Source organism: Aspergillus uvarum, assembly GCF_003184745.1.
Source record: "Aspergillus uvarum CBS 121591 unplaced genomic scaffold BO82scaffold_19, whole genome shotgun sequence".
Classification (NCBI taxonomy): domain Eukaryota; kingdom Fungi; phylum Ascomycota; class Eurotiomycetes; order Eurotiales; family Aspergillaceae; genus Aspergillus; species Aspergillus uvarum.
In genome coordinates this window covers 131,621-156,018 of record NW_020291316.1, presented here as the reverse complement: position 1 = coordinate 156,018, position 24,398 = coordinate 131,621, and the positions used below count along the sequence as shown (strand labels likewise).

The following is a 24,398-nucleotide window of genomic DNA, read 5'->3' as shown; positions in this document are numbered from 1 at the left end:
GTGGCGGGCGTGTCGTGTGGTAGGTTTACCACCAAGCGGAAGAAACACCAAACAATTTGGCTGGTGGGAGGAAGAGGCGGAAATGCGAAGCTCAGCAACGGGCCGTGACGGGAAGGCGATCCCTCATCAGAACTGACTCTGCAGGCGGGTGGAGATATTGCACAGCGGCGTGAACCGAGTATCAAGGGGCGGCAATCAGAAGGACAGAGGAACACCAAGTCAATCAAGCCTTGGGGGTTAGGATAAAGGGAGGAAGGCTGCAAAGATGTTGGAATATCTCTCTGCCTACGACCGCACTGAAAAGGAAAGAACAGAGACAGTCGATGAAGAACAATCGAAGAAGAGTCAAGTTAGAAATGCCAGTGCCGAACTTCAGTCTCAATTCACGCTTTTATTCCCGCAAGGGCGGAAGGAAGGGTGAACGGGTGAAGTTGATGTTTGAACAATAATTCCCAGAGAAATCGAGGTCGGCGGTGAAATGTCAATCCAGATAGATAATGAGTCTCCCCGGAAGAGAAGGAAGACCACAGGGGAGTAGGCTCGAATGGAATGATAAGCCCGAAGACAACAAGAAGGCAAATTGAGAGAAATTATCGGAACGCGAGAAGGAAAAGCAAAGTGTAGGGCGAGAAAGACATCAAAAAGAGAGAGAGGGAGAGAGAGAGAGGGGGAGAGAGAGAGAGGAAGGAGGGATGGAAAGGAAAGAGTAGAAAGAGAAGAAGAGAACCGTAGTAGGGTAGTAAAATGAAGGTTAGCGGCGGTGGAAGCCAAACCAAAGTAGAGCCACACTAAGGCGTTGGGAGACTCGTGGGGACCGAGGGGAGGGGGGAGGGAGGGAAGAGGGTGTGGATGCGTGTGAGAAAGAAAGAGTGGAAAAAGACAAAAGGACGGACAAGATGAACGAAGAAGAGTAGTAAGAGATTGGGAAGAACGGATAAGATCACTTTAGACCCAGTCAAATTGGTCTAGTCCTTGTGGCAGGACTGGCACGGGAAAGTAAGTAGTTCGTGATAATCACAGTTGACCCTCGCCCCCAATTGTTATAGTCCCTTAAATCCCGAGTTGATGGAGGAGGGCCTAAGGGAAAATGGGTAGTCGATCGATCCTCACGGTCGAGATTGTATTGAATGTATGTTATATTGGACTAGTGCATTTCCCGGGACCCAAGGGGAGGGATATCGGGGAGGGGAAGTCAAAACGGGGCAGGGTTCAAAGAAGGGAGGGGAGAATAGAACTTGAAGGGGAAGAAAGAGAGGAAGAGAGAGGGAGAGGGAGAGAGGAAGAGAGGAAGAGAGAGGGAGGAGGGAGGGATGTGGGGGAAGGAGGCAAAAAGAGGATGAAGATAGAAACTCGAGTCAAGACCACCGCAGACAGGAAACGTGAAAAGTCAGAAGCTTGGGTTGAAGGAGCGAAAATAATATGCAGCAACATCAGCGGTAGCAGAAGAGCGAGAACGAACGAGACCCGAGAGAATCACTTTACTCACGATGGAATACTTCAGATTCCCTTCCTTTCCTTCCTTTCTTCCCTTCCACCAGTTCCTACCTACTCGTACCTACAGCACAATGGAGTACTAAACTAATAACTTGAACTTACCTACGAGTACTACAATTACACTAACTGATTGACCAGCTGGGATCCCGACCAGTCCACATCCTCGCCCCTAGTCCCGATGGGTTAATATGACGGATCCTCCTCCATCCAACCCAGACAAGCCAAATGACCCAGAGATGCTGGCTAGCAGATTCGGCAATATGTTCAGTTGGAGCAATGTAGCCAGTCTTCTCCAGGATCTTAGACTCTGGGACTCTGGGACTGTCGCTCTACCTCTTCCCCGTTCATCCATGCTATCCCTCCTCAAATTCTGATATGCCTTCAATTCCTGGTTTTCTGAATGGGTGACCTGACCGGCTAGGCTGACCGGGCGCCGTCATAGCCTGCGGAGGTCAGGAGCATCCTCTTTCGGGACAGCAGACTGGCAGACTCAGGCCGGGCGTGGTTCTACTTCCTCCCTGAGCGGTTGCTGACAAGGTAGCTTCTTGATTGCTTATAACCTATTGTTCCCCTTGCTCGCAGGCGGCGGCGCATTTGACCCATTGGGAGATCTACGTTATTGTACTGGGTTTAGCGGAAATGCCTTAGTCCCAACGCTCTCGGATACTTGTCGTGGGCCCTTTGGAAAGGAATTGCTGCTGCTGTGGGCCGAACGACCCGATACTAAGAGAAAGAATGATGGTACATCGGGACAGGGAAGGGGGGTCCTCAGCCATGGGCCGAGGAGCGCGATATATGATGAGGCAAGCGCCCAAGAATTAAAACAAGGGTCGACCGGCCCGGGGGGAATCTGACGAAACTTGAATGAACAAGTGCAACTGAGACGGAGGGAGAGAGAGAGGAGGGATGCTAAGAGCAGAGGAAGAATCAAAAGGCCGGATAGACTTTGCTCGGCTCCGTTCACCGCAGAAATGGAAGGTGGAGGGAGTGTGGATGGACAAGAAAATAGAATAAAAATAAAAATAAGAGGGTATGTACGTATGTATGTATGTATGTTTTATGTTTTATCTGTGGCAGGAATGTTGTCACGTAGGGCAGCGCATGCGCGTTGAATCTGAAATCCTGAGCGCCAAGTCTATTCCGCGTTCGGGCTGGAGCGTTTAAGTAAAGACCACCGCATCTGTTGGATCGTCTATGACTGCAAGAGCCACATGCTTGATATATCTAGGCACAACATGGTCTATACCTTAGGGGAATTGGACAGGGGGTTTGAAGGTCGAGGTTATTCGGAATGACCCATGAAGAGCGATACCGCAGTGTGTTTAGGATGTTACAGGGAACTTCTCGAAACAAGCACCAGCCAGATAAGTAGGTACTGTACAGCACTTGGTAGTATTATTAGAGCAGCCGACTAACTTCCCATCCCCCTTTGACTTTGGTCTTTCTGCTCTTCAGCTCTTAGCTTGATATAGAGCTAGGTTTTTCTCTTGGAGATGAGGTATCAGGATGCATGCTTGGATATTCTGCCCGTGAGGTTCCCAGTTTTCTTTCTCATTTATCAAATTTTAGGGTCTGTCCACCATCATTCCCGATTTTACCGGGGCACGGGAGGTCCACGGCCAGGAAGGGGAGGGGCATTTTGTGCAAGAGTGGCTCCGTACGACCAAAGAAAGAACTGGAGGCATGGAGACGTCCGGGACAATGCTAAGCCATTTTAGACTAGGTAGACAACCGAAAACTCGGATCAGAACAATACAGCGAAAAGGGAGAGGGCTGTCGGTACCGTGGCTCCTCTTGACCTGCAGTACTAATTGACTAGTGGTGAATTAGTAGCGGAACACTGTATATGTAGTAGATCATTTGAGCGTGTCGGTCTGACTGACTGACTGACTGACTATCTGTATGTCTGTCTGTGTCTGTGATAGACTACTGTACTGTACAGCATGGGTCGAACCTCATGCGAACTACCGTAAACTGACCCCTCTGTCATCGGGGTTCTCTCATTATTGTACAGTACGGCATGCAAGATGACGGCCTCCTCCCGGGAGAACCCACTAGGACTTGGCTTCTTCCCACGCGAATGAATATGGTTGGATGGTCGCGTGTGGTCGGAGTTGACTTTAACGAGAAGAAGTGATGTGATAATAACACTAAGCAGAAATCCTTCGGCGATGGCGGGAATACTGCAGTGCTAGGTACTAGTTACTGACTACTGAGTAATATGGCCAAAGCCGCCAGAACCCTTAGCGCGCGCGATTCCCTAGTTACCTTTCTCTGCTGGGGACCTCCCCTCCCTCCCCCTCTCCCCGCGACGGCGGATCGTCTGAGTGGCATGGATGCGGCGGTTTTTTCTTGGCCTTCAACATTGTGAACAATAGATACAGATAGCGTTTTGTTCTAGTGCCTAGGGCGAAGCGCACACGCCCTCAGCTTCGTTGGATGCAAACTCTCTGTGCTAAGTGTAATAAGTTGTGTTCACTTACATCATCCCGATGGGCAGTCGGCTGCCAGTGACTTGGCTGGTAGGCATCCAAGTGACCCAGACAACTAACGTACCTTGGAAACTCCCTCCTGAATTCAAGAACATCCATCCAGTCAGCTCATTTACGCCTGATGATTTGCTGCCGCACTCCTTGCACTGGCTTTTGTTGCCACCTTCCAATCACCTACTCAGCCGGGCACAGTATCATTTCATCGTGACGACTGAGACTGGTTGATATTTGCTACTGGACAATCATCTTGCAATGCATACAGTGCTATCAGGTAAATTGGACACTGGAGCAACGGTAAAATGCAAGAATATGCGCCGTGTCGAAAAGAATAAAAAAAGGTACAAAAGAAAAAGCAAGAACAGTCGCATCAGGCGGACAAGTTGTGCCAGCTCTAGCTCATGTGTCAAACCGTGTATTCGATGTATTGTGGGAATCGCAAACGCGGCATGCTGACGGAACTGGATCGTCCCATAGGGTAACTATGGGGACGGACAGGCTGTAGCACTAGAAACTATGCTATAGAAACTGACATTTAGTATTAGCGCCTACAGAAGACGGGTATGGAACTGCACAATCAACAGCTAAAACCTCCCACAGGGTCTCCCTGCCAGACTAACATCAATCACAGTATATAAGTTGGCTGTACCGGCTCACAACTTATAACTCAGGTAACTTCTTTCTGAGGAGGCCGAAACTAAATGATGCCTCGGAAAATGCTTGGTACGGTGTATTGTACGGGGAATATATTCGATCAGGTTCGTTCAAGCGGGAGTGGCCACAACGGAGTGGAGTCTTCAATCGCTCTTTTGATTTTAATTTTTCTCTTCTTGTTTTCACTACGTAGACCTCCAGGCTATTTTGCTGCGATTCTGTTTTGGGTCTGGCGTCTCCGGGTCCATCGCTATGATGACCAGCCTGAGGCAGTGTATGTGGCCGTTTTCGGGCAGGCTCTCTGCGGACTACCAGCCACTAATATATATCTCTCATCGCAGGCCTGAGCTAAAACATGAGAGAAAGTTGGAATAAGACATCGGGAACGGGCCAGCAAACTGAGCCCTTTACTAACAACACTAAGGGCGAAGGGGGGCCGGGGGAGAGTGGTGTCAGTACTATTCGGTAAGCCACCTATCCCGCAATTGAGATTCCGAAGGTGAAACGGTTGCTATTATGGTTGCTGTTGGTTCTTTGAACTGTGCACTGAGTCGGAGCCTGCCAGGTGCCTCTCAGTCTAGACCAACTCAGGCAAGTGTGGGTGGGCTCCAAGTAGAGCCCGGCGGGCGGACTCACCAGGCTGATAAGTGTCAGGTGATCGCAGGTTACCAAAACAGCTTCCATCTCGTGTATAGTGTGGGTGCCGATGAGTTGATCAAGAGAAAGTCAAAGTGAAGGAAGGCGGCAAGAGACAATTAATTCTCTGTATGCATACGTACTCATTCATGAGGCGAGAAGATGATTATATGGCTCAAATGACCAAGCTGGCCTGGTCGCCCTTGCTCATCTTTCCATGGCAATGCGTGACTGATTTTGGATGGTTTCCTCTATGCGGTGTCTGTGCTCGACTATCAATACGGAGCGCATCACCTTGTACTGGACGATTATGGGGCTAAGAGCCAAGGAGTTTCTGGTGACTGTTACCTAGTAGTTACTAGGTAGCCTCACCTTGTAAAACTCGGTATAATACAGACACAGAGACAGACAAACGGCCAAACAGCCAGACAATGCAAATGCATGCCGCTGTCGACTAGACTAGCAGTGCTAGCAAGCACTTGACTGGGCGGAGCAGCAGGGCTCCGATTAGCGGGTAAAGACGATCCAGGAACGTTTCCGCGGCGGTCGGGTCTGGCTAGTTGTGCAGGGATGGCTTACTTAGTTGGTTGGTAGTTGGTAGTTGGTGGGTTGGTGGTTGGTGGTTACAACACATCAGTCAGTCTATGCTACTCAAGTATATGCCTTAGTACTAAGTAGGTATGCTATAGTATAAAGTTCAAGCAGTACATAGTAATTTTGCAACCTGCGACCGCCGACCGCCTGGTCACTGCAGGTTCCAAGATGATTCCAGCCTGAGGCAGCAGGAGATTTGGCCCACCTCGTCGGGGATGCAGTTTCCGATCTGAGCGCGTTGCAACCCACGCGCGTTCTTGGTAATTTATTTGATTACGCTCCCGGGCTCTGTGATTCATCTTGATTTCTTTACCAACTCCAGCATCGCCTGATACATGATCTCATTTGGAGCTGATTTGTCACTATCAAGACTTCTGTTGGTTCTTTGGCAATCTGGTAGATAGAAGATTGATCATTGGCATTCTCATACACCTATTTCCCCACCCCCACCCGCGTCAATGAATCCGTGAAACATTCTAAACGTTCTATATAACTAATTTGTCACCCATGGGATCTCATACTATAACTCTCACTCATCGCAAACAATAGTCATCTCATTTCAAGGCATGTCTGCGCCATCTGGACAGTCTCTCCAAACCTACGGCTTCCAGACTTCCGTCGACATCGCACGCCAGGACACCTACGACATAGCTCCTGTGGCTGGCCAAAAACGACCTGGAGAGCATTCTACAGGCAACAACAACCCGCTTTCAAGTGTAAATCAGCCTGCCAACTTCAATGGATTAGCCGGTCGACCGGTAGATTTCATAAGGCCTTCGCTGGAACTGCCTAGAGGTCGTCTAGTCGCCAGTGATATTCGCTCGGTGGCAGCCAACATCCCTGATAGAGATCCGCCGCTTCATTCTGTGCAAAATGCCGAAGAAGATCTTACCAACCATCCTCTGTTGTCTCTAAGCAATCCTGTATACGGACTGCCGTCTGTTTTAGTCGCTAATTGGGCGGCTATCGGACTTAAGAGCATATACCAATGGCAAGCAGCGTGCTTGCTGACTCCAGGACTGCTTGATGGCAGCCGACACCTGGTGTATACTGCCCCTACCGGTGGAGGAAAGTCGCTTGTCGCTGACGTTCTCATGATAAAGCGCATCATTGATAACCCGAGCCGCAAGGCAATTCTGGTTCTTCCATATGTAGCGCTGGTGCAAGAGAAACTGAAGTGGCTAAGAGGTATCGTACAAGATGTTGAGAAGAACATCGGCGACACCGACGATAAGGTGGACAGCACGAGACCATATCACCAGCGCTGGCGCAAGTTACAAAAGTCGATTCGTGTCACTGGCTACTTCGGGGGAAGCAGAACTGCTGCGTCTTGGGCTGACACGGACATTGCCGTCTGTACCATCGAGAAGGTGTGGCCGACTCCCTCGACTAGTCCAGGAGAACTTCCTCCTTTATTTCTGGATGCTAACCGGGCCATTACTCAAGGCGAACTCCCTGATCAACACTGCTATTGAAGAATGTAGTATCGGGAAGCTGGGCGTGGTTGTTCTAGATGAGCTACATATGCTTGACGATGAGCACCGTGGATACCTTTTGGAATTGATGGTTACAAAACTGCTGCTCCTGCGACAGAACATCCAAATCATTGGGATGAGTGCTACACTATCGGTGAGCTACTAAGGACCATTCAGACATGAGCAGCGTCACCCTGACACAGGCCTAGAATACCGAGATGTTGGCGGAGTGGATGAATGCAGTTTACTACGTTTCGACTTACCGCCCGGTTCCGATTGACGAATACCTTGTTTACGAGAATGCGATATATCCTGCTGCGACCTCAAGGCATTTGTTTCAGACAATATCTCGACTGAAGTCGGTTCCAACGCAATCGCTTGTTGAGACGATGCCTCCTCATCGCATCGTTGCCCCCTCAACTTTTAGAGAACTTGCGAATGCCATGACAAACGCGACAGTCGCCTTGGCCATTGACACGGCAGCAGCTGGGTATGGTGCTTTGGTATTTTGTGGCAGCCGACAGACTTGCCAGATCCAAGCGGCGATCATCAGCGAAGCTATGCCAGCCCCCGACGAGAACACTGATGACTTGAACAGACGACTCGACCTTGTAGCCGAACTCCGGAGCCTTCCCAGCGGTTTAGATCCTGCTCTTGAAAATACCCTCGTTAGAGGCGTCGGCTTTCACCGTAAGTATACCTCATGTTTGGGGCTCAGAACCAAGGCTGAACTATCAGGTAGATGCAGGCATGACGACTGAGGAGCGCGAACTGATCGCACAGGCTTATGATCAGGGTGTTCTCAGAGTGCTTATAGCGACTTGCAGCTTGGCAGCTGGCGTCAATTTACCCGCCAGACGGGTTTTAATCAATGGGGCACGCATGGGCCGAGAACTCGTTGGGCCCGCCATGCTGTGAGTTCTTTCTCCCAACCATTAGTAGCACGGGCTGACCAAGAAAGACGACAAATGTGCGGAAGAGCCGGTCGCAAGGGAAAGGACGAAGCGGGTGAGACGTATCTCATATGTGGCAATAGTGACCTACAAGCTGTCTGTGACCTTCTCGAGGCCGACATGCCGGCCATTGAAAGCTGCCTAGCTCCAGAGAAGAGGGGCCTCAAACGGTATGCCCGTGGATTCAGCTCCCCCCAAGGCTTACTGCTGACGACGTACAAGGGCCCTCTTGGAAGCCCTCGCTACCGGACTCGTGTCCGGGTATGACGCAATCAAAGAATATGTCAGGTGCACCTTGCTTTACCGAACGGTGGACAGAAAGCTAGCCTATAGTATCATGCAATCTGCACTCCAAGAATTGGTCAAGGAAGAACTCGTGCATGTTGATGGTGATGAATCATCATATTCAGCAACACAGCTTGGACAGGCTGTGGTCGCCTCCGCATTTGCACCCGAAGATGGCTTATTTGTCCATGAAGAGTTGAAACGGGCTCTGCAAGCTTTCGTCATGGATGGCGATATGCACATATTCTACATGTTTACGCCCCTCCAATTAGCTGCTGGGACTCACATCGATTGGCGCATCTTTCGAGATCAGCTTGATAATCTGGATGAGAGCGGGCTGCGTGCCCTGCAATTTGTTGGCGTTCAACCTGGATATGTGAATTACATGTGTGATGGATTCCCGACTTTCACGGTATTCGGACATCATGGCGCTAACAGCTATACAGGGCCCAAAGTGGCGGGTCACTAAAAGAGAATTCACCAGAGCAGATCAAGCAAGCTAGAATCTATCAGCGGGCATACACTGCGTTTCAGCTTCGTGATCTGAGCAATGAGGTTCCGTTGTCTGTTATCGCATCACGGTACCAGATACCACGGGGTTCTGTGCAGAGCCTAGCACAGCAATGCCACGGGTTTGCTGCAGGCATTGTCAAGTTTTGTCAACGCATGGGTTGGGGGATGTTGGCTGCAGTTTTGGATCATATGCAGGATCGTTTGGAGGCCGGGGCCCGGGCTGACCTACTCGAAATGGCACAGGTTACATATGTCAAAGGTTGGACTGCCAGACTACTACGAGAAAACGGTTATCGGAATTTGAGGGCCCTGGCAGAAGCGGATGCGAAGGATCTGGTCCCTATTCTGATGATGGTTTGCCAAATCCCTTCCCCCCCCTAACCGTATGATGCTCACAATGAATTAGGTAAACCCGCGCAAAGCGCAGAAAAGCCAGCTTCACCCCGCAGAAGCCGAGCGCTATGCGAAGAAGCTTTTGGCCAAAGCAGATATCATCATTGGGTCGGCCAACCAGGTCTGGGGTACGTCAAGTCTACTCCTTGGATCACGATCATATGGCGCTAATTTTAGCTCCAACCAAACTAGAACGCGAGATGCAGGTGGAGATAGATGAATGAATAATCACTGGATTAGATTGTATATACTTGGACATAACTGACAAGAGTCATTCGCAATCGACCATCAGCCAATGCCGGCACCTTCGGACACTGGGCACGGTCGACCCGCTAAAATTGCTTCTATCGAACCATCCAAAATGACTGCATTGCTGATAGACACCGAGCTCACTTCAGAAAAAAAGAACTGAATTACATAGGAAATACGATTGTGAGCAACACACCGACCAGCGATGCTGGTCAATACAGAGAACTTTATTTTCACACCCCATTGAGCAGACTTTGTGCGGCAATCGGCTGGCCCTGGTCGACAAAATCCAGAAGAATAACGTTTGGTAGCTGGCCATAAATGGAAAGGCATAAATCGGCTTGAGCTCCAATACTGCCCTCGCTTGAGACTGCATTGGTCTCGGCTGCATGCTCCCGGTCTGGGATCAAGATGCCCAGGATATCGACATCCAAAAAGTGGTTAACGATGTACATACGACCGGTCGCTGAAGCCCCCGACGGCCGATCAATGCTACAGGTTGGAAAAGAGGCATCGGTCACATCGTATGGCGTTTCGAAAAAGTAAGCGAATTCATCGAGGATGTAAGGGACCGCTGTGGCATCGGCGCCATAGTCTGAACGAGCTTGTAAGTTATCGTTGCGAACACCGATGATGATCACGTACCCAGAAAAGTTATCAATCGCGTGCCATTGCCGATCAGCTCTCGCAGAGTTGGCCAAGCGTTGATAGCTAGCGTGCTTGGCGATGACTTCGGCACAAATGCGTAGTCGGCGATGGCCGCGCTCTCGAATGCCTCGGCGAAATGAGTCACTGGTAGACTGTCACCATTTGTCAGGAGCAAGGTCACGACTTCGTCTGGATTGTCATCCAGCCAGGCCTTGACGGTGGCCAAATACGACTCCAAGCTTCCGGCATATTCAAGGAGACACGATGTATGGCAGAGGAGGATCGTGTCATTGTCAATCGATTGGTGGGTCTGGCCTTGAAGAAAACGAATCCCAAGGTCCAGTTGCTCGGTAACGTCGATATTTTGGTTCTGCTGAAGAAGGGGCCCTACGAAGGGACTGTCATGAGCGCCAACCTGCGTTACATTCGAGTAGATTCGGTCACAGTAGGCCGACTGGCCGTTGCAGGTTGACTGGGCCAGGACGGGAAGCACGAGAGATGTAGTCGCGGCTAAGCCGAGGACAACAGCTGAGAAGAACATTTTGAACCAGGACGAGCTACTTCTATCTAGAAGAGTACTAGTAGACTAGAGGAAGTAATTGAGATCCGGGCTATTATATATTCTCTTCGAGTTACACATTACTGTGGTGAATGACCAAATCATGGGGTGCGGTAGTTGGAGGGTGAGGGCAATCCCGACGCTTGTGACGCTGGACCGTGAGCTAGCTAGACAAAATAGATTAGACCCTTCAGCAAGAATGTGATTGTGATGAGCAGTACAGGAAGGAGTGCGCGGAATGGGTGGACAATTAGACAAGCCTCAATTTAGAGAGGGGAAAATGGAGCTAGTAGTATAGAGTCGGCGGTGCACGTGCGAGTTCTTGCAAAGATGAACCATTCATCCATTGCTAACTGTTCCCAGATATAGTACCCTCATGATCCTGTCGAGCCAGCTGGGATGATCATGCCAGGCGAGAGGAAGTACTTCTTGACGTACTGTTAGCCACAGATAGGGGTGGCCCAGTCAAAGAATGTTTCTGTTGATGGTAACTGGCAAACAACAATGCCTGCCTGGATCATCGATGTTGAAAGAGGCTGGAGCCCATGCTGCTATATGCCAATCAGAACAAATGGGATGAGTCGTTGCAGATTGAACTGGACGAATTGATTGATTCCCGTCTTTGCCCTCTCTTGTATAGCTATTGATGCTAGAGTTAAAGTTAAGGTTGATGTGTGTTAACGTCAAATGTTTCTGATCTCCCAGAATATATCTGCCTAAGGCGATAAAGGGAGTAGTAGTCAGGCAGTCAGGCAGTCACCAATGCTCCCTCCGGGTTGGAACTAGTCCGCAGCGGGCAGCGGTGCTGACCTTCGGAGTCTCTGCTTACCGCATCAACACCTGGTCTACTCCGTCCGTATGCTCCAGGCTGTTTGGCTTCTTGCATCTTAATCTCCACAGCAAGCATTCGAGGTGATCCCCCGTTGGATCCTCCCTTTCTCCATGACTACCTAGTGGTTATCCCCGATTAAGATAACGGATACAGTACATACACAGTACAGAAGTCCGATGTGGTTGTTGCTCCCCACTCCCAGAAAACTAGCGCCCCCCCAGCGCCCGCTCTAGTTTAGCCTTGGTGAACCATTGCCTGCCACTGCCCTGCCTGCGGCACTAACCTACTACTGCTAACTTACCGTACTTACCTGCCTTCCATCTTCCCACCTTGTCTACCTTGACCGTACTCTCTTACCACACTTCCGCCTCCTCCATCTCAAGCTCGGTTTCGTCCCTGTCATACCTTCGCTGCCGCCATCTCATCACGACACTTCCCCACTAATACCTGGGCCTTGCACAAAAACAAGCTGGGAGAGATGGTCATTCGATCCTGCTGCCGATGAGCTCCATGATCGAGACCAGTAATGACTGGGCACGAGAGGATGAGCTCGACTTGGGACCAGACGACGATGCACTCTCTCCGCCGACCCCCAACGGCATCCCCGACCATGTGCACCCCCATCCACGGTCGGCGTCGGACTCAATGGCTTACGTCGAGGAAGATCTGCCCGATCTAACAACTGAGGACCATGACCCCGCCGTCAAACCACCTCCTGCTGTTGACCCCGATGCGACCGACCTTCCCTCTTCACCGCGTTCCGGGCAGCCCGGCGCTCCCGGTAGTGTTGACGAGACTCTCTCAATCCCCGACGACACTCCTTCCCTGCATGTGCGTCGCCGCTGCCGTTTCGCGGCCGTGGTTCTCCGCTGATTGATTGCCATAGGACTCCATCCTATCGTCGCGAAGCAGCAGCGCGTTGGCCTTCCGTGGCTCCCCTCGACTCAGTCCCAGTCCCTCCCACCGCCCGTTCGACCTTCGGTTTCAATCCAGATTATCTTCTACCTCAATTGGGAACTTCCGATCGGCCTCGCCTTTCCTAGCGCAGTTGCACTCGCGCAAATCCTCCATCACGAGCCACCTGTCTCCCGGAACCGTTGATTCGGGGCCCGACACCCCCCAGGGACCCTGGGATGTCGTGCGCTGGACCAAACTCAGAAAGATCAACGGCCAGGCGTTTTCGGAAGCTGGAAAGCGGAATTTCGGGCATCCGACTTGTATGGTGGTCTCAACGTCAATCGTGGTTGGAACTTCCAAGGGCATAATCCTTGTCTTTGACTACCAGCAGAACCTCAAGACCATTGTCGGCCTGGGGACGAAAGGTAAGCTTCAACATAGCCTTGCTTGGCGCTGATCACGTACTAAGCGTGGGTGTCTAGCGATCGAATGCGGCGCAATCGCATCCTTGGCGCTGTCCGCGGACCACACCACGGTTGCCGGAGGTCATCAGTCGGGTGACATCTTCACCTGGGAAATTTCGCGGTCTGCACGGCCCTTCCTTCACATACCCCCGATACCGGCCAATCTGATTGAGAACCGACCCTCAGATGGTCATATCGCGGGATCACCTGTCATCCATGTGGGGTTTCTGGGGACTCGACGTACCGCACTAGTCTCTGCAGATAAACGAGGAATGGCCTTTTCGCATCTGGCTACGCGTGGTATGGGTGCAGTCGGACGCACGGTGAAAACGAGTAGGATCCTGGGCCGCTACCCTCAGATTTATGCGGAAGGGTTTCGGCCGCGAAAGCCCAGCTCAGTCCTGGCTTTTTCACCTCTTCCCCTGGGCAACACTGAGCAGCCGACGGACTCGCTGGGACTGGTTGCTATGCTTACCCCTTATCTCCTGGTGATAGTGTCAACGACGCCCGTTGCGCAAACCCAACACAAGGCGCCTCGTCCCAAGGAGGTTGCCGCTCATGGCGCGATGACTGGAGCCCTAGCCTGGTTCCCGGCAATTCGCCTGAAGGGGAAGGAGACTGAAACCTCGCGGACAAAGCTGGTCTATTGTTGGTCTAACGTACTGACAGTGCTGGATGTTTCCGAGGTGGAAGCGGATGAATCTCCAAACAGGGACCGACCTCCGGCTCTGGAGTTCAGACCACGAAGCAGATGGAAGGCCGATGAGGCTATTGTAGCTGTCCAATGGTTGAGTCGCTCCGTGATGGCCGTGCTCACCATTACCCAACAGCTGCTCATCCTTGAGGATCACACGATGCGTGTCACAGAAGCAGTTGATCTGCTCAATCGACACATCTACCATGTGGACTTATTCTCTGCCCAGCTCCATAGTCTGGTTGAACAGTTCAATGAAGATGACACAACGATGCATGGTGTAGTAGCGGATGCGTTCTTCATGAGCTTTCGCTCTTACAAAGGTCGATTGTTCCTTCTTGGCTATAATGAACTTCTAATTGGAGGTCTTTCCAACTGGGCTGATAGGTTACTTGCCCTCATGGAGGCGGGTGATTTTATCGGGGCAATTCAGGTGGCGACATCCTACTATCAAGGTAGCGCTGAGAAGCTTACAATTGGTCTCCCTGAAGAGGACGCATTGAGGCAGCCTCTAGTACGAGAAAAGCTCCTGGAAATGATTTCAGCGACGCTCAAGTACGCATTTGGCCGCAACGTGGAGGCGAACAATGAAAGGCTCGATACCATACAGCTCCAGAAGCTGGCCGAGGTGTCAATCTCTGCCTGTGTTTGCATGTCCGAACTAGATTATCTGTGGGATGAAGTGTTCACCTGGTTTGAAGAGAGTGACTCCCAAGGCATCTTTCTCGATGCACTTGAATCATACATTGTTGAGGGAACTGTTCGCTCACTCCCTCCCACTGCTGTCAAGGCTCTAATCAACCATTACGCGACGAACCACATCGCCAGCAGATTGGAAGAGATTATCTGCCTGCTAGATACAGCCACGATGGACATTGACCAAACCACCACACTCTGCAAGCATTATAATCTTTACGACGCCTTCATCTATGTCTGGAATCGCTGTCTTGGGGACTACGTGGGCCCTTTACAGGAGCTCCTTGGGCTCATCCCAATCCAGGAGGCTCTGGCTAATGGAGACTCTACCAGCGGGATTGCACAATATACGAACGCGATGAAAGTGTATCCCTACCTTTCCTTTGTTCTCACAGGCCGGATATATCCCACTGGCGATGATATGGACGAGACGGAGGCCAACCGAGCCAAGGCGACCCTATACGACCATCTGTTCTCCGGTAACCCGCCAGTCACAGGGCAAGGGGAATCCCTTGAGACGTTCCCAGACTTGCGGACCATGCTCAGGTTCGATACAGCTAGCTTCATGAGCATGCTAAACGAAGCTTTCGAAGATAGTTTCCTGAATGATCAGGAGCCGGATGAGACCCCATCGCACGGAGTGTCTGTCAACCGACAGTATCTAATCAGTGTATTACTACAGATAATGACCTCGGACTCCTTTGATGCTTTTGATACCATTCGGTTAGACATGTTTCTTGCTCGCAATCTCCCGAAATATCCTCAATACATTCTCCTCTCGGGCAGCACGCTTCAACAAGTTCTGGAGCGGCTTTGCCGCTGCCCAGACCCCGCGATGGCGGATGACTGTGAGCTAAGCGCTGAGTATCTGTTATCCATCTATCACCCTCCGGACGTACAGGGAATGATACCGCTGTTCAAGGAGGCTCGATTCCTCCGGATCTTGAAATCAACTTATCGCGTGGAGAAACAGTACCCTGAACTCATTCTGACCTACCTTGAAGATCTCAATGAGCAAGAAGCCGTCTTTACCTGCCTACAAGATTGTCTTCGCCCTGGCTCTGGTCTAGGCAAGAAGCAAAAGCGGGATCTTCTTGATGTGGTCAAAGATCATGCCGGTCAGCTCGCAGCGATCAATGTCGAACGAGCAGCGCAGACCATGCATACCTTTGCCCCAGAGACGCATGAAATCTTCTTAAATGCTCTACAGCAAGATCCCTATCGGCAATACCAATACCTGGCCGTTGTGGTGGGGATGGCTCTGCAGTCCGTGACGGAGGGCAGACCCTCCAAGCCCATCGAGAACTGGATGATCGAGCGTTACGTGCAACTTCTCTGCAAGTATAATCCCTCTCGAGTCGCCAACTTTGTGGATGATTTGCGCATCGGTGATGTACGCCTAAAGGAGCTGCTGCCCTCATTAGAGGAGAGTGGCGTAGTGGACGCCGCGGTGATCTTGTTGGCTCGCCAAGGCCAGGTTCGAGCGGCTATGGACCGCCTCATCGCGCATTTGGGGACACTTGAGTCCGGGCTGATGGGCATTCTCCAGAGCATCAACGACGATCCGGACTCTGCAAGTACTACCGACGCCATTAATCACCTTGTAGAATCATTAGAGAAATACACGCGAGTCGGTACTTGGCTCTGTCGGGGCCAAACGAACACAGCCAAGAATTCTCGAGCGATTGAGAAGAATGGCTTCAGCAAAGGAGCCGTCGACCAAGCCCTTTCTTTCGATGAATCCTTGTGGCTCGATTTGATAGAAGCCGTGGTGCGCATTGCCAGTGGTGTTTTTGGCTTGATGCCCAAAAAGCCCTCTGAAACTGGCGATGCTTCAGTGACGGCAACCTCGGCTCCGCTGATGCCGGTTGTTCGCTCGCTGGTCCAGCAGGTTTTCACCACCCTGCTTGCCAGCACGGTGCGGAGTGGAGGGTCGTCAACCAGCGAGCGCAGTGATGTCGCTTTCCTCCGAATCTTGCGTGCCTTCCTCACGCGGGCTGCAAGTTGGTCGCCTTCCCTGCTCGAGCTGCGCGCAGTACTGGCCTCGATCTTCTCTGCCTACACGTACGAAAAGTCACTGCTGGCTCTTGCCAACGGCATGCTGGATCGGGATTTATTCGTGCACGTGGATGAGGTAACACGACTGCGCCAGCGGGGATGGCGACCACGAGGCCAGGTATGTGAGATCTGCCGACAGCGCATCTGGGGACCCGGAGTCGGACCCCAGTACTGGCAGGCCTGGGAGCAGAAACAGGCTCAGGCGCAGCAAAACCGTCTAGCAAAACGGCTCCATGAGCAAAATGATCCTGCGACCGCGCGGGGAAAAGGTAAAGCGGCCGACGTGGGTCAGCCACAATATCTGCTGGAAGGCCATGCGGACGCGGACGCGAACGCTACTGCGGAGGACGCCGAGCAGCCCGCTGGGCCAGTCTTGGTTTTCGCTTGTCGACACCTGTATCATCGTCGTTGTATCCTGGAAGTCGATCATTCTGATGCCGCTCAGAATCAGAATCATCCTCGCCAAACTATCCGTGGCGGGTCGGACTTGGAGGTGTTGTCTTGCCCGGTGTGCCCTGTACATATATAGTGAATGAGCGATTTCAACATGATAATGACTTATTGACCTTACTTAACTTTCGTTTCCTTTCTACTACTATTCCGTCTCTATTGCCGATCACTGCCAGATTCTCTTTGTTGCATGTTGATGATGAATGATGAATGACCGAGCATGAAAACGCCCGATGCGCAGGAGATCGGGCAAAAGACGCCTCATGATTCAGGGTGAGTCTACTTCTTCTTTGACTTCTCTTCCTCCTGTTTTCCTTTCATTCCTGCCGTCCCTCTGGAGACAAGCGGGGAAGCGCTGACTGAGAAGGGCTTGGCTACTGGCCAAGGTTCGCGCGTGTGCTTCGCTGTGCTTCGCGGCAGGTCGAAAATCGCCGCCGATTCGCTTTGTGCATTGACATGCCTGCATTCCTCACCCGCCGCTATTTGACGCCCACCTCATGCACCCTTGGCCATTGGGCTCAATTCTTCCCCCTAACCCGAGGTAGCTACATCGAATGCCCTGACGAAACCGAGTCTAATCCTGGTTCTGTCTCATCACTGGTCAACAAAGATCAGTTTTCCCTGGATCATACACCTTCCCCTATCAATCCGTGACATAACCACGCGCACATGGGCCTGCCATCTGCCACAGACTGCCACTCACGCCATGCGACAGGTCTCAAGGACTGGTCTGCTGCGTGAATCATGGTTGACGCCACCAGTTACTAGTGTATGAGCTTGTCCTTTCAAGTTTCCTGTTTACGCAGGGAAACAAAAAGAAAAAAAAAAAAAAAAAAAAAAAAAAGAGCCCTGGCCTATATATATCGCTGCTTCCATTCCGTCGCGGGCAAAATGTCTACGAGACCATCACAATTCTGCGACACTCCTTAGGTTTACACCTCATTGTTTCTACAGCTGGGCTGTTAGTCTTCATTCATTCTGCTTTTTAGGTAGTCCTACTACCTGTCCACTCCCTAGCGACATATCAACAACACTCTCTTGCCCTACATTGCGCTCTACCTCATTCTACAAGCGCCATGCGGACTTATACTTTCCTCCTGGCAGCTTTCGGCCTTACGGCGCAGCTCAGTACTGCAACCTATACATTGCTGGATGACTACACCAGCTCGTCATTCTTTGACCGCTTTACGTTCTTCACTGACACAGATCCTACCCATGGCTTCGTCAGCTATGTCGACCAATCTACCGCCCAGGGTGATGGCTTGATTTCAACCAACGCAGACGGATCAGTCTATATGGGTGTGGACTATACCAACGTGGCTAGCAGCGGCCGGGATAGCGTGCGCATCACTAGCAACAGCGAGTATACCCACGGGCTGTTCATCTTGGATCTGGCGCACATGCCGGGTGGAATCTGCGGCACCTGGCCAGCCTTGTGAGTTGTTTCTAGCGGTATGGTTTCAGTCGTTATGCAAACCTAACGAAGAGAGAAACAGCTGGCTTCTCGGCTCCAACTGGCCGAACAACGGCGAGATCGACATCATCGAAGGCGTCAATCAGCAGACCAACGACTTGATGACCCTCCATACCAGCGACGGCTGCAGCATCGACAACTCCGGCTTCACCGGCACCCTGACAACCAGCAACTGCTATGTTGATGCGCCGGACCAATCCAGCAATGCGGGCTGTAGCATCACCTCCCCCAACTCCCAGTCCTACGGAACCTCCTTCAACTCGCTCGGTGGCGGTGTTTATGCCACGGAGTGGACCAGCTCCGCCATCAATATCTGGTTCTTCCCCCGAGGCAGTATTCCTGCCGATATTACTGCTGGCATCCCCACCCCCGCCACCTGGGGAACCCCGGCGGCCAGCTTCGCGGGCTCCTGCGATATCGACTCGCATTTCGATGCCATGCAGATTGTATGTCCCCTAAACATCTGGCCCCCATTTCAACTCTCTCCCCCGAAAGTCCCAAGACTGTTGCTAATTCCCGACACACAGGTCTTCGATACAACCTTCTGCGGCGACTGGGCCGGCAACGTCTGGAGCTCGGGCTCGTGCGCCTCCTACGCCAGCTCGTGCACCGACTACGTGGCGAACAATCCGTCCGCCTTCGAGGACGCCTACTGGACCATCAACTCGTTGAAGGTCTACCAGGACGCCAGCATCAATGGGGTCCTGAATGCAACGGCGTCGGGGAGGTGGCCGGGCCTGTCGCAGCACACGCGCGGGCCGGTGTTCACGAGACGCGGACGCAGGGAATCCGGAGGATATGAGTATGCGTTCCGCGGGTGATCGACCTGATGGGTGAGGGTCCAGTTGCTGGGTACTTTCGCTTGGTTATGGTTTGTTGTGTGTGTTGGATTTTACGGAGGAAAGAGGACACTCGCTTGACTTCATCTTTAACACTTCACCTTTGTTCTGCCGGGACGTGAGGGGCTCAGCGTAAACCAACTTAACCACGCAGTTTCACGCTCGCTATCATCTGGAAGCCGCGGGGAGGGCGGCCGCTGTTTCGAGGGTACAGGTACAGGTGTGGGTTCCATTCGTTTTGACCACTATGGTAAACGGGATATGCCAAGCCATTTTCCATGATAGGGGGAAGTTGCACTCTTTTCTCGCTGATGGGGACATCAAGACGCTCGTTCTTTTTCTTTTTGGCTGGACCAAATGCAGACTTTTGGAGAGATGGTCTGAAGAGAGGTTAGAGATTGGGGATTGTGTTTTCGTTTCTTGTATATATGTGCGGATTCGGCAGTATATACCCTTACTTTCGTTTACTAGATACAATCAATTTCCTAGATAGGAAGCAACGCGATTCCGCACTGGGATGTATTCTGATCTTTGTAGGTTTCAAGAGCTTCTCTATGTCAGCAACGATACATACCTAACCAGACCAAATCAGACTGGTCAAACATGAAACCCATGTCTTATACAGCGCAGCCGCCAAGTAAAGAACTACACCACACCAGAGAGCCGAAAATTACGGAGTGTGAAATAATATGAGATGTGTAAAGTAAGGCTCAAGGCTTTTTATCTTCCCCCCCTAAATGCTTTCTTCATTATTTACACTAGGCTAGGTGCTTTGCATAAGGCTGATGCCGCTTTAGTGCTTCTTCTTGCGACCCTCCGTCCCCTTCTTGATGATCTTCTGGCGCTTGGAGTCGATCTCCTGGTCGTAGATCTCGCGGGCGGATTCGCCCTTCTTGCGCTTGGTCTGCTTGGCGGACTTGACGCTGACGGTGGAGGCGCCGCCGGAGCGGATCTGCTTCTCGGCCTCGTCCCAGGCGGTGCTACCGTTGTTGATCTCGTATCTGGAGGCTGTGATATCAGTTATTGTTCATTCCGAGGTTGGGGTGTTGGCTTTTGGGGGAGGGTTGGAGGGGCGGGGGTATTAACGGGGGGAAGGGGGAAAACGAAAGAGGATGTGGGCTAAGGGGCTGGGGGCAACTAACTTGTCCAGAGGAAGGGCATCGATCAGAGCTCGCTGCTTCTCGCGCAGCTCCTCGTCAATCTGCTGGCCGCCCTCGCGGAGCTCGTCGTCGAGGGTCGTCTCCAGGGGCTTGAAGCGGTCCTCCATGACCTCGTCGTGGGCCTCGGTGACCTCCTGCGCGGCGAGGGCGGCCTGCTGCTGAGCGGGCATGGTCTCGGCGACGGCGCCCTCGAGGACGGCGCGGAAGTGCGTGGACATCTTGCGAATGATCTTGAGGAACATGGCCAGCAGCTGCGAGGACGGCAGGCTGATCTCCTTCTCCAGGGCCTCGAGGTTCTTGCGCTGCAGCCCGATGGCCAGGAGGATCGACTGCTGGACGCCCGAGAGGCTGACCTTGCCGCTGAGGCGGCCGGAGAAGTAGTACTCGGCGATCGTGGGCACCATGTCCAGGATGACGTGGTAGTCGAGGAGGTTGTTGGCGTAGCTGTCGAGGCGCTTGAGGTCGAAGGGGGAGAAGGCACGGTCCAGGTCGGCCTTGGTCAGGGCCACGGGGGCGAAGGAGGTGTCGAGCTTGGCGCCCGCGTTGGCGGACTCGCAAATGCTGAGCGACAGCACCGAGGGGAATTCGCGGAACTGGTACGACAGCAGCGAGTTGAACCGCTTGTGGAAGTCCCGCGAGAACGCGCCCAGCCAGCTGGCGTCGTTGGGGCCGGTGGCCAGCGTGCGCAGCATCACGCACGAGTGCTCGCCGGTGAGGTCGTTCGGGGTCTGCCGGAGGTAGACCGGGGAGAAGGAGGACCGCTTCCAGAATTTGTGCAGCGAGGGGGTCAGGCCGAAGCTGACACCGAGGTAGTCCAGCGCGTCGGGGCGGCGCTCGGACAGCTTGCCGAACAGGGGTGGCATCCTGTGAATGTCCCGGACCTGGATGTTGTCGTCCAGGAGGCTGGCGTTGGCCAGTTCCTCGTCCGTCACGCGAACCATCTCCTCCGGTGCGTCAACGGCGTCCTCCGACAGGCTGGTGAACTTGCCCTCGTAGAAATCGGTTAGCAGCTCCAACGCGCGGGAGCCGTAACCCATGTTGAGGTATTCGGGGTTTGTGGCGATGCGGACCACCCGGGCACCGGAGAGACCGGCGAAGTCTTCGTCCTGGTACTGTTGACTGACCAGCCAAGGAATCAGGTCTCCTCCGGCGCGCTGGCCGCGGCTCAAGCTGTTGAGCACGCTCTGTCTGCTGATGCGACCTTCCAGCGCAACCTGGATCACAACAAGGGGCTCGGGAAGCTTCGTGGCCTCCTCATCGATGGGCGGGACAAGGACAAACAACTGGTGTGCGGGGGCGTCACTCATGAGCTGAAGATCATTAGGGGTATTCTTGTAGTGGCTGGCCACGTAGAGGGCCATCATTTGCTGCAGGAACTTCTCGGAAACAGGGTGGAAGGAGAACAGGGTATCACGGTTGACTTGGAGCAGTTGGCACTGCGACGGGTGGGGGCAGCCCTGAGTGTTCATCCGGGACTTGGGCAAGGTTGCGTCAAGACACAGGACCTTGTTAAGCCACTTCTCCACCGAGTCGCCAGGAGCATAACGGATGGGTTCCGACAGGGTGATCTCCCGGAGCGAACGACCACCCAAGCCCTTGTCGGCGTTCTTGGCCGCTTTGCCGGTCGCCCGATCAGCGACATCAATGTCTTCCTCGCCACTAGCCTTCAGTCCTCCTCTTGACTGCTCACGAAGCTGCTGAATCAGCTTCAGGGAAAGGGACCGACCCGTTCCTTCGTAACCGTTGATTGTGGAAGCCATGAAAACCAGATACGGGCCCATCAGCTTGCGGACCAAAGGCAGGGGAATGGCGGCAGCTTCATCAATCACCAGCAGTTCCGCTTGGCCCAAAACATGAGCATCCTGGGGCTGGATGTACTGGATAGTCTGGCGATGCTGACGGTGGATGTTGACGCGGACAATAGCCTTGTTGAAATCGGGGTTCGTCGACTGCAGGATGGTGTAATCGACATGGTCCATGTAGCCGAGCGCATCGAATCCCTTGAACACGAACTCGAATAGAGTCTTCAAGTTCTCGGGGCTGGGCGATGTGATGAAGATGTTACTGTATCCGTGGGCTACGGCGGCAGCAATGGCAACACCGAGCGCTGCAGACTTGCCGCGACCTCTGCCGGCAGTCAAAGTCACAGTGCTGCGGAGGGTCTTCTCGGCGATCGCATCCACGAAGGTAAGCAGCGCCTTGGCCTGATCCACGGTGCGAGCCAACTTGACCAGAGGCCCGACCAACTGAGACTCTTCCAAGCTTTCCTTGATCTCCTTCAACTCCTTCTTGGTGCCCGTGTTGTTCTCGTCGATCGACTCCGGGGGTGGCAGGGGCTTGACATTCTTGCCTCCAGATATGGGCAGAACGTTCATTTCGTCGTCCAGAACGAGGCAGGAATCGCAGCTGCCCAGGGAAAGGATGAAACGCTCGTTGAAACGAGCCACCACGTCGTCATGCGCCTCGGTCCTGTACCGTGAGTGGATGTCCATCGATAAGGTGTAGAGTTGCTTCAAGCTGCTCATTCCCTTCAGCAACAGCAGAACGATACCACCTCCCTCCACAGTTTCGACCGTCCGGGCGAGCAAGTTGGGCGTCATAGCTTCGAAGTCTTGGAGAATACACATGCCGTAGGTGTTACCGAGAATCTTCTCCGTTTCCTTGTAGTAGACATAGCGAATCTGGTTCAGGGTGATGAACAGCTCGAACGGGTCCTCCTGATTGGGCTCTCTGATACCACGCTTCACTTCCTTCTTAATCTTCGCCTCGCGCTTCTTGCGGTGGCTGGTGAAGCCCAAGAGATCCTTCTTGTAAGCCCATAGAACGGATTTGTTCTGCTTGACATCGACGCTGGACATGATGTAGTGCAGGTTGACGATGACATCCTTGGCGCGGTCGCCGACCACCACGAAGAAACTTCTCTTCTTCTCTTGCACGCCGTTCCGGATGAGCGCCGGGATGCGCGAGTCGATAGCCTTGCGAGGCATGATGGTGAGGCGGTCTCTTCGAGAACCGTTTTTACCCTTATCGCGGTGGGTTCAATTGAGTTCCGAGTCGAAATGCTTCCACCCGGCCGAGGAAAATTCGTGAGACAGCGGCGGAAACCACAGACGATGCCGGAAGTTGTGTGTCTGTGAGAACCGGACGGAAACAGCGCGCAACTGTTAACTGAGCAGACCACAGACCAGGTCCTCGATAAGGGAGAGGAGACAGATGGTCAAGTGTTGGGGGAGATTGGAGATCACACTCTCTTGCTGCGGTTCGGCGCAAAGAAAAAAAAAAAAGTTATCGGCGACCGGGCCGCAGCTGCCCATGGCCACCGCCTACTGAAAGCGATACCGCCCTGCTGGCACGTGCCTTGCACGGTGCCTGAGTATGACTAGTCTCAAAGTGGTATGGTTTGGCTCTAGGCCAGGCTCTGCGGGAACGGGTTTCTCACGTGATACTTGGCAAGGCTGCTCTCTCAATACCTCATTCTATCCATGATGGATGGCACTGTTCATTGGTCGTGGTTGAAGGCTCAATTGGAATCTTCGCACCGGGAGGCTACATGTGGATCCCATCACTATCGATTCTGACAGTCCAGGAAGATATCATCCAGCCATCCAGCCATCCAGCCATCCAGCCCCAGTGACGGTGGAGCTGCAGGGGAAATTGACCCGTTGCTATTTTAGGGCCCGTGCTTCCCAATCCAGATCAGCCTTCGATTCGGTGTTGGATGGGTTTTGATAGTAGAGAATTTCAATCATATTGGATGGCAGTGAGTCGATCGATGAAGCCGAAGACGACCCATCATGATCATGGATCACAGGAGCAGATTCCCAGTCGGGGATAGTGGCAGCTGGACTGGCATTGCCAGACGCGTGGACTTGTCTTGGGATTACGCCGATCA

The 24,398-nt window shown here is 52.7% G+C and overlaps 6 protein-coding genes across 6 annotated transcripts; 4 read left to right on the top strand and 2 right to left on the bottom strand.

Moving 5' to 3' along the window:
- The first annotated feature begins 5,073 nt into the window (after positions 1–5,073).
- Positions 5,074–5,456, top strand: BO82DRAFT_48542 (uncharacterized protein). Its single transcript, XM_025641244.1, has one exon. The coding sequence runs from the start codon at positions 5,154–5,156 to the stop codon at positions 5,370–5,372; it is 219 nt and encodes a 72-aa protein (XP_025493148.1). The 5' UTR covers positions 5,074–5,153; the 3' UTR covers positions 5,373–5,456.
- A 924-nt stretch (positions 5,457–6,380) lies between these two features.
- Positions 6,381–9,901, top strand: BO82DRAFT_431270 (DEAD/DEAH box helicase). Its single transcript, XM_025640689.1, has 9 exons — positions 6,381–7,237; positions 7,314–7,496; positions 7,552–8,032; positions 8,085–8,256; positions 8,304–8,465; positions 8,518–8,967; positions 9,027–9,447; positions 9,500–9,614; positions 9,679–9,901. Exons 1-9 carry the CDS (start codon positions 6,434–6,436, stop codon positions 9,708–9,710), a joined length of 2,820 nt encoding a protein of 939 aa, XP_025493147.1. The 5' UTR covers positions 6,381–6,433; the 3' UTR covers positions 9,711–9,901.
- BO82DRAFT_307569 (uncharacterized protein) lies at positions 9,725–10,947 on the bottom strand. Its single transcript, XM_025632295.1, has 2 exons — positions 10,381–10,947; positions 9,725–10,330 (listed from the first exon to the last, which is right to left on the bottom strand). The coding sequence occupies exons 1-2, from the start codon at positions 10,922–10,924 to the stop codon at positions 9,969–9,971; spliced, it is 906 nt and encodes a 301-aa protein (XP_025493146.1). The 5' UTR covers positions 10,925–10,947; the 3' UTR covers positions 9,725–9,968.
- Positions 10,948–12,138: 1,191 nt separating this feature from the next.
- Positions 12,139–17,165, top strand: BO82DRAFT_307567 (CORVET complex membrane-binding subunit VPS8). Its single transcript, XM_025632294.1, has 3 exons — positions 12,139–12,605; positions 12,661–13,096; positions 13,154–17,165. The coding sequence occupies exons 1-3, from the start codon at positions 12,276–12,278 to the stop codon at positions 17,110–17,112; spliced, it is 4,725 nt and encodes a 1,574-aa protein (XP_025493145.1). The 5' UTR covers positions 12,139–12,275; the 3' UTR covers positions 17,113–17,165.
- Positions 17,166–17,937: 772 nt separating this feature from the next.
- Positions 17,938–19,791, top strand: BO82DRAFT_353244 (glycoside hydrolase family 16 protein). The gene is made up of 3 exons (XM_025634910.1): positions 17,938–18,468; positions 18,530–18,953; positions 19,035–19,791. Exons 1-3 carry the CDS (start codon positions 18,110–18,112, stop codon positions 19,326–19,328), a joined length of 1,077 nt encoding a protein of 358 aa, XP_025493144.1. The 5' UTR covers positions 17,938–18,109; the 3' UTR covers positions 19,329–19,791.
- A 207-nt stretch (positions 19,792–19,998) lies between these two features.
- BO82DRAFT_307560 (ribosome biosynthesis protein KRE33) lies at positions 19,999–23,734 on the bottom strand. Its single transcript, XM_025632293.1, has 2 exons — positions 20,489–23,734; positions 19,999–20,347 (listed from the first exon to the last, which is right to left on the bottom strand). Exons 1-2 carry the CDS (start codon positions 23,491–23,493, stop codon positions 20,140–20,142), a joined length of 3,213 nt encoding a protein of 1,070 aa, XP_025493143.1. The 5' UTR covers positions 23,494–23,734; the 3' UTR covers positions 19,999–20,139.
- Between the last annotated feature and the right edge of the window lie 664 nt (positions 23,735–24,398).

What these genes read in the sequence shown, in the direction of transcription:
- BO82DRAFT_307560 (XM_025632293.1), bottom strand. Translation starts at nt 23,493, where the DNA reads ATGCCTCGCAAGGCTATCGACTCGCGCATCCCGGCGCTCATCCGGAAC. An exon ending in GATGCCCTTCCTCTGGACAA is followed by an intron (nt 20,348 to 20,488) that starts GTTAGTTGCCCC and finishes CACAGCCTCCAG; the next exon opens with ATACGAGATCAACAACGGTA.
- BO82DRAFT_48542 (XM_025641244.1), top strand. Translation starts at nt 5,154, where the DNA reads ATGGTTGCTGTTGGTTCTTTGAACTGTGCACTGAGTCGGAGCCTGCCA.
- BO82DRAFT_431270 (XM_025640689.1), top strand. Translation starts at nt 6,434, where the DNA reads ATGTCTGCGCCATCTGGACAGTCTCTCCAAACCTACGGCTTCCAGACT. An exon ending in CCTGGATATGTGAATTACAT is followed by an intron (nt 8,968 to 9,026) that starts GTGTGATGGATT and finishes ACAGCTATACAG; the next exon opens with GGCCCAAAGTGGCGGGTCAC. An exon ending in GTCGGCCAACCAGGTCTGGG is followed by an intron (nt 9,615 to 9,678) that starts GTACGTCAAGTC and finishes CAACCAAACTAG; the next exon opens with AACGCGAGATGCAGGTGGAG.
- BO82DRAFT_353244 (XM_025634910.1), top strand. Translation starts at nt 18,110, where the DNA reads ATGCGGACTTATACTTTCCTCCTGGCAGCTTTCGGCCTTACGGCGCAG. An exon ending in TGCGGCACCTGGCCAGCCTT is followed by an intron (nt 18,469 to 18,529) that starts GTGAGTTGTTTC and finishes AGAGAGAAACAG; the next exon opens with CTGGCTTCTCGGCTCCAACT. An exon ending in ATTTCGATGCCATGCAGATT is followed by an intron (nt 18,954 to 19,034) that starts GTATGTCCCCTA and finishes CCCGACACACAG; the next exon opens with GTCTTCGATACAACCTTCTG.
- BO82DRAFT_307567 (XM_025632294.1), top strand. Translation starts at nt 12,276, where the DNA reads ATGAGCTCCATGATCGAGACCAGTAATGACTGGGCACGAGAGGATGAG. An exon ending in ACGACACTCCTTCCCTGCAT is followed by an intron (nt 12,606 to 12,660) that starts GTGCGTCGCCGC and finishes TGATTGCCATAG; the next exon opens with GACTCCATCCTATCGTCGCG. An exon ending in TGTCGGCCTGGGGACGAAAG is followed by an intron (nt 13,097 to 13,153) that starts GTAAGCTTCAAC and finishes GTGGGTGTCTAG; the next exon opens with CGATCGAATGCGGCGCAATC.
- BO82DRAFT_307569 (XM_025632295.1), bottom strand. Translation starts at nt 10,924, where the DNA reads ATGTTCTTCTCAGCTGTTGTCCTCGGCTTAGCCGCGACTACATCTCTC. An exon ending in GCGATTGATAACTTTTCTGG is followed by an intron (nt 10,331 to 10,380) that starts GTACGTGATCAT and finishes AAGCTCGTTCAG; the next exon opens with ACTATGGCGCCGATGCCACA.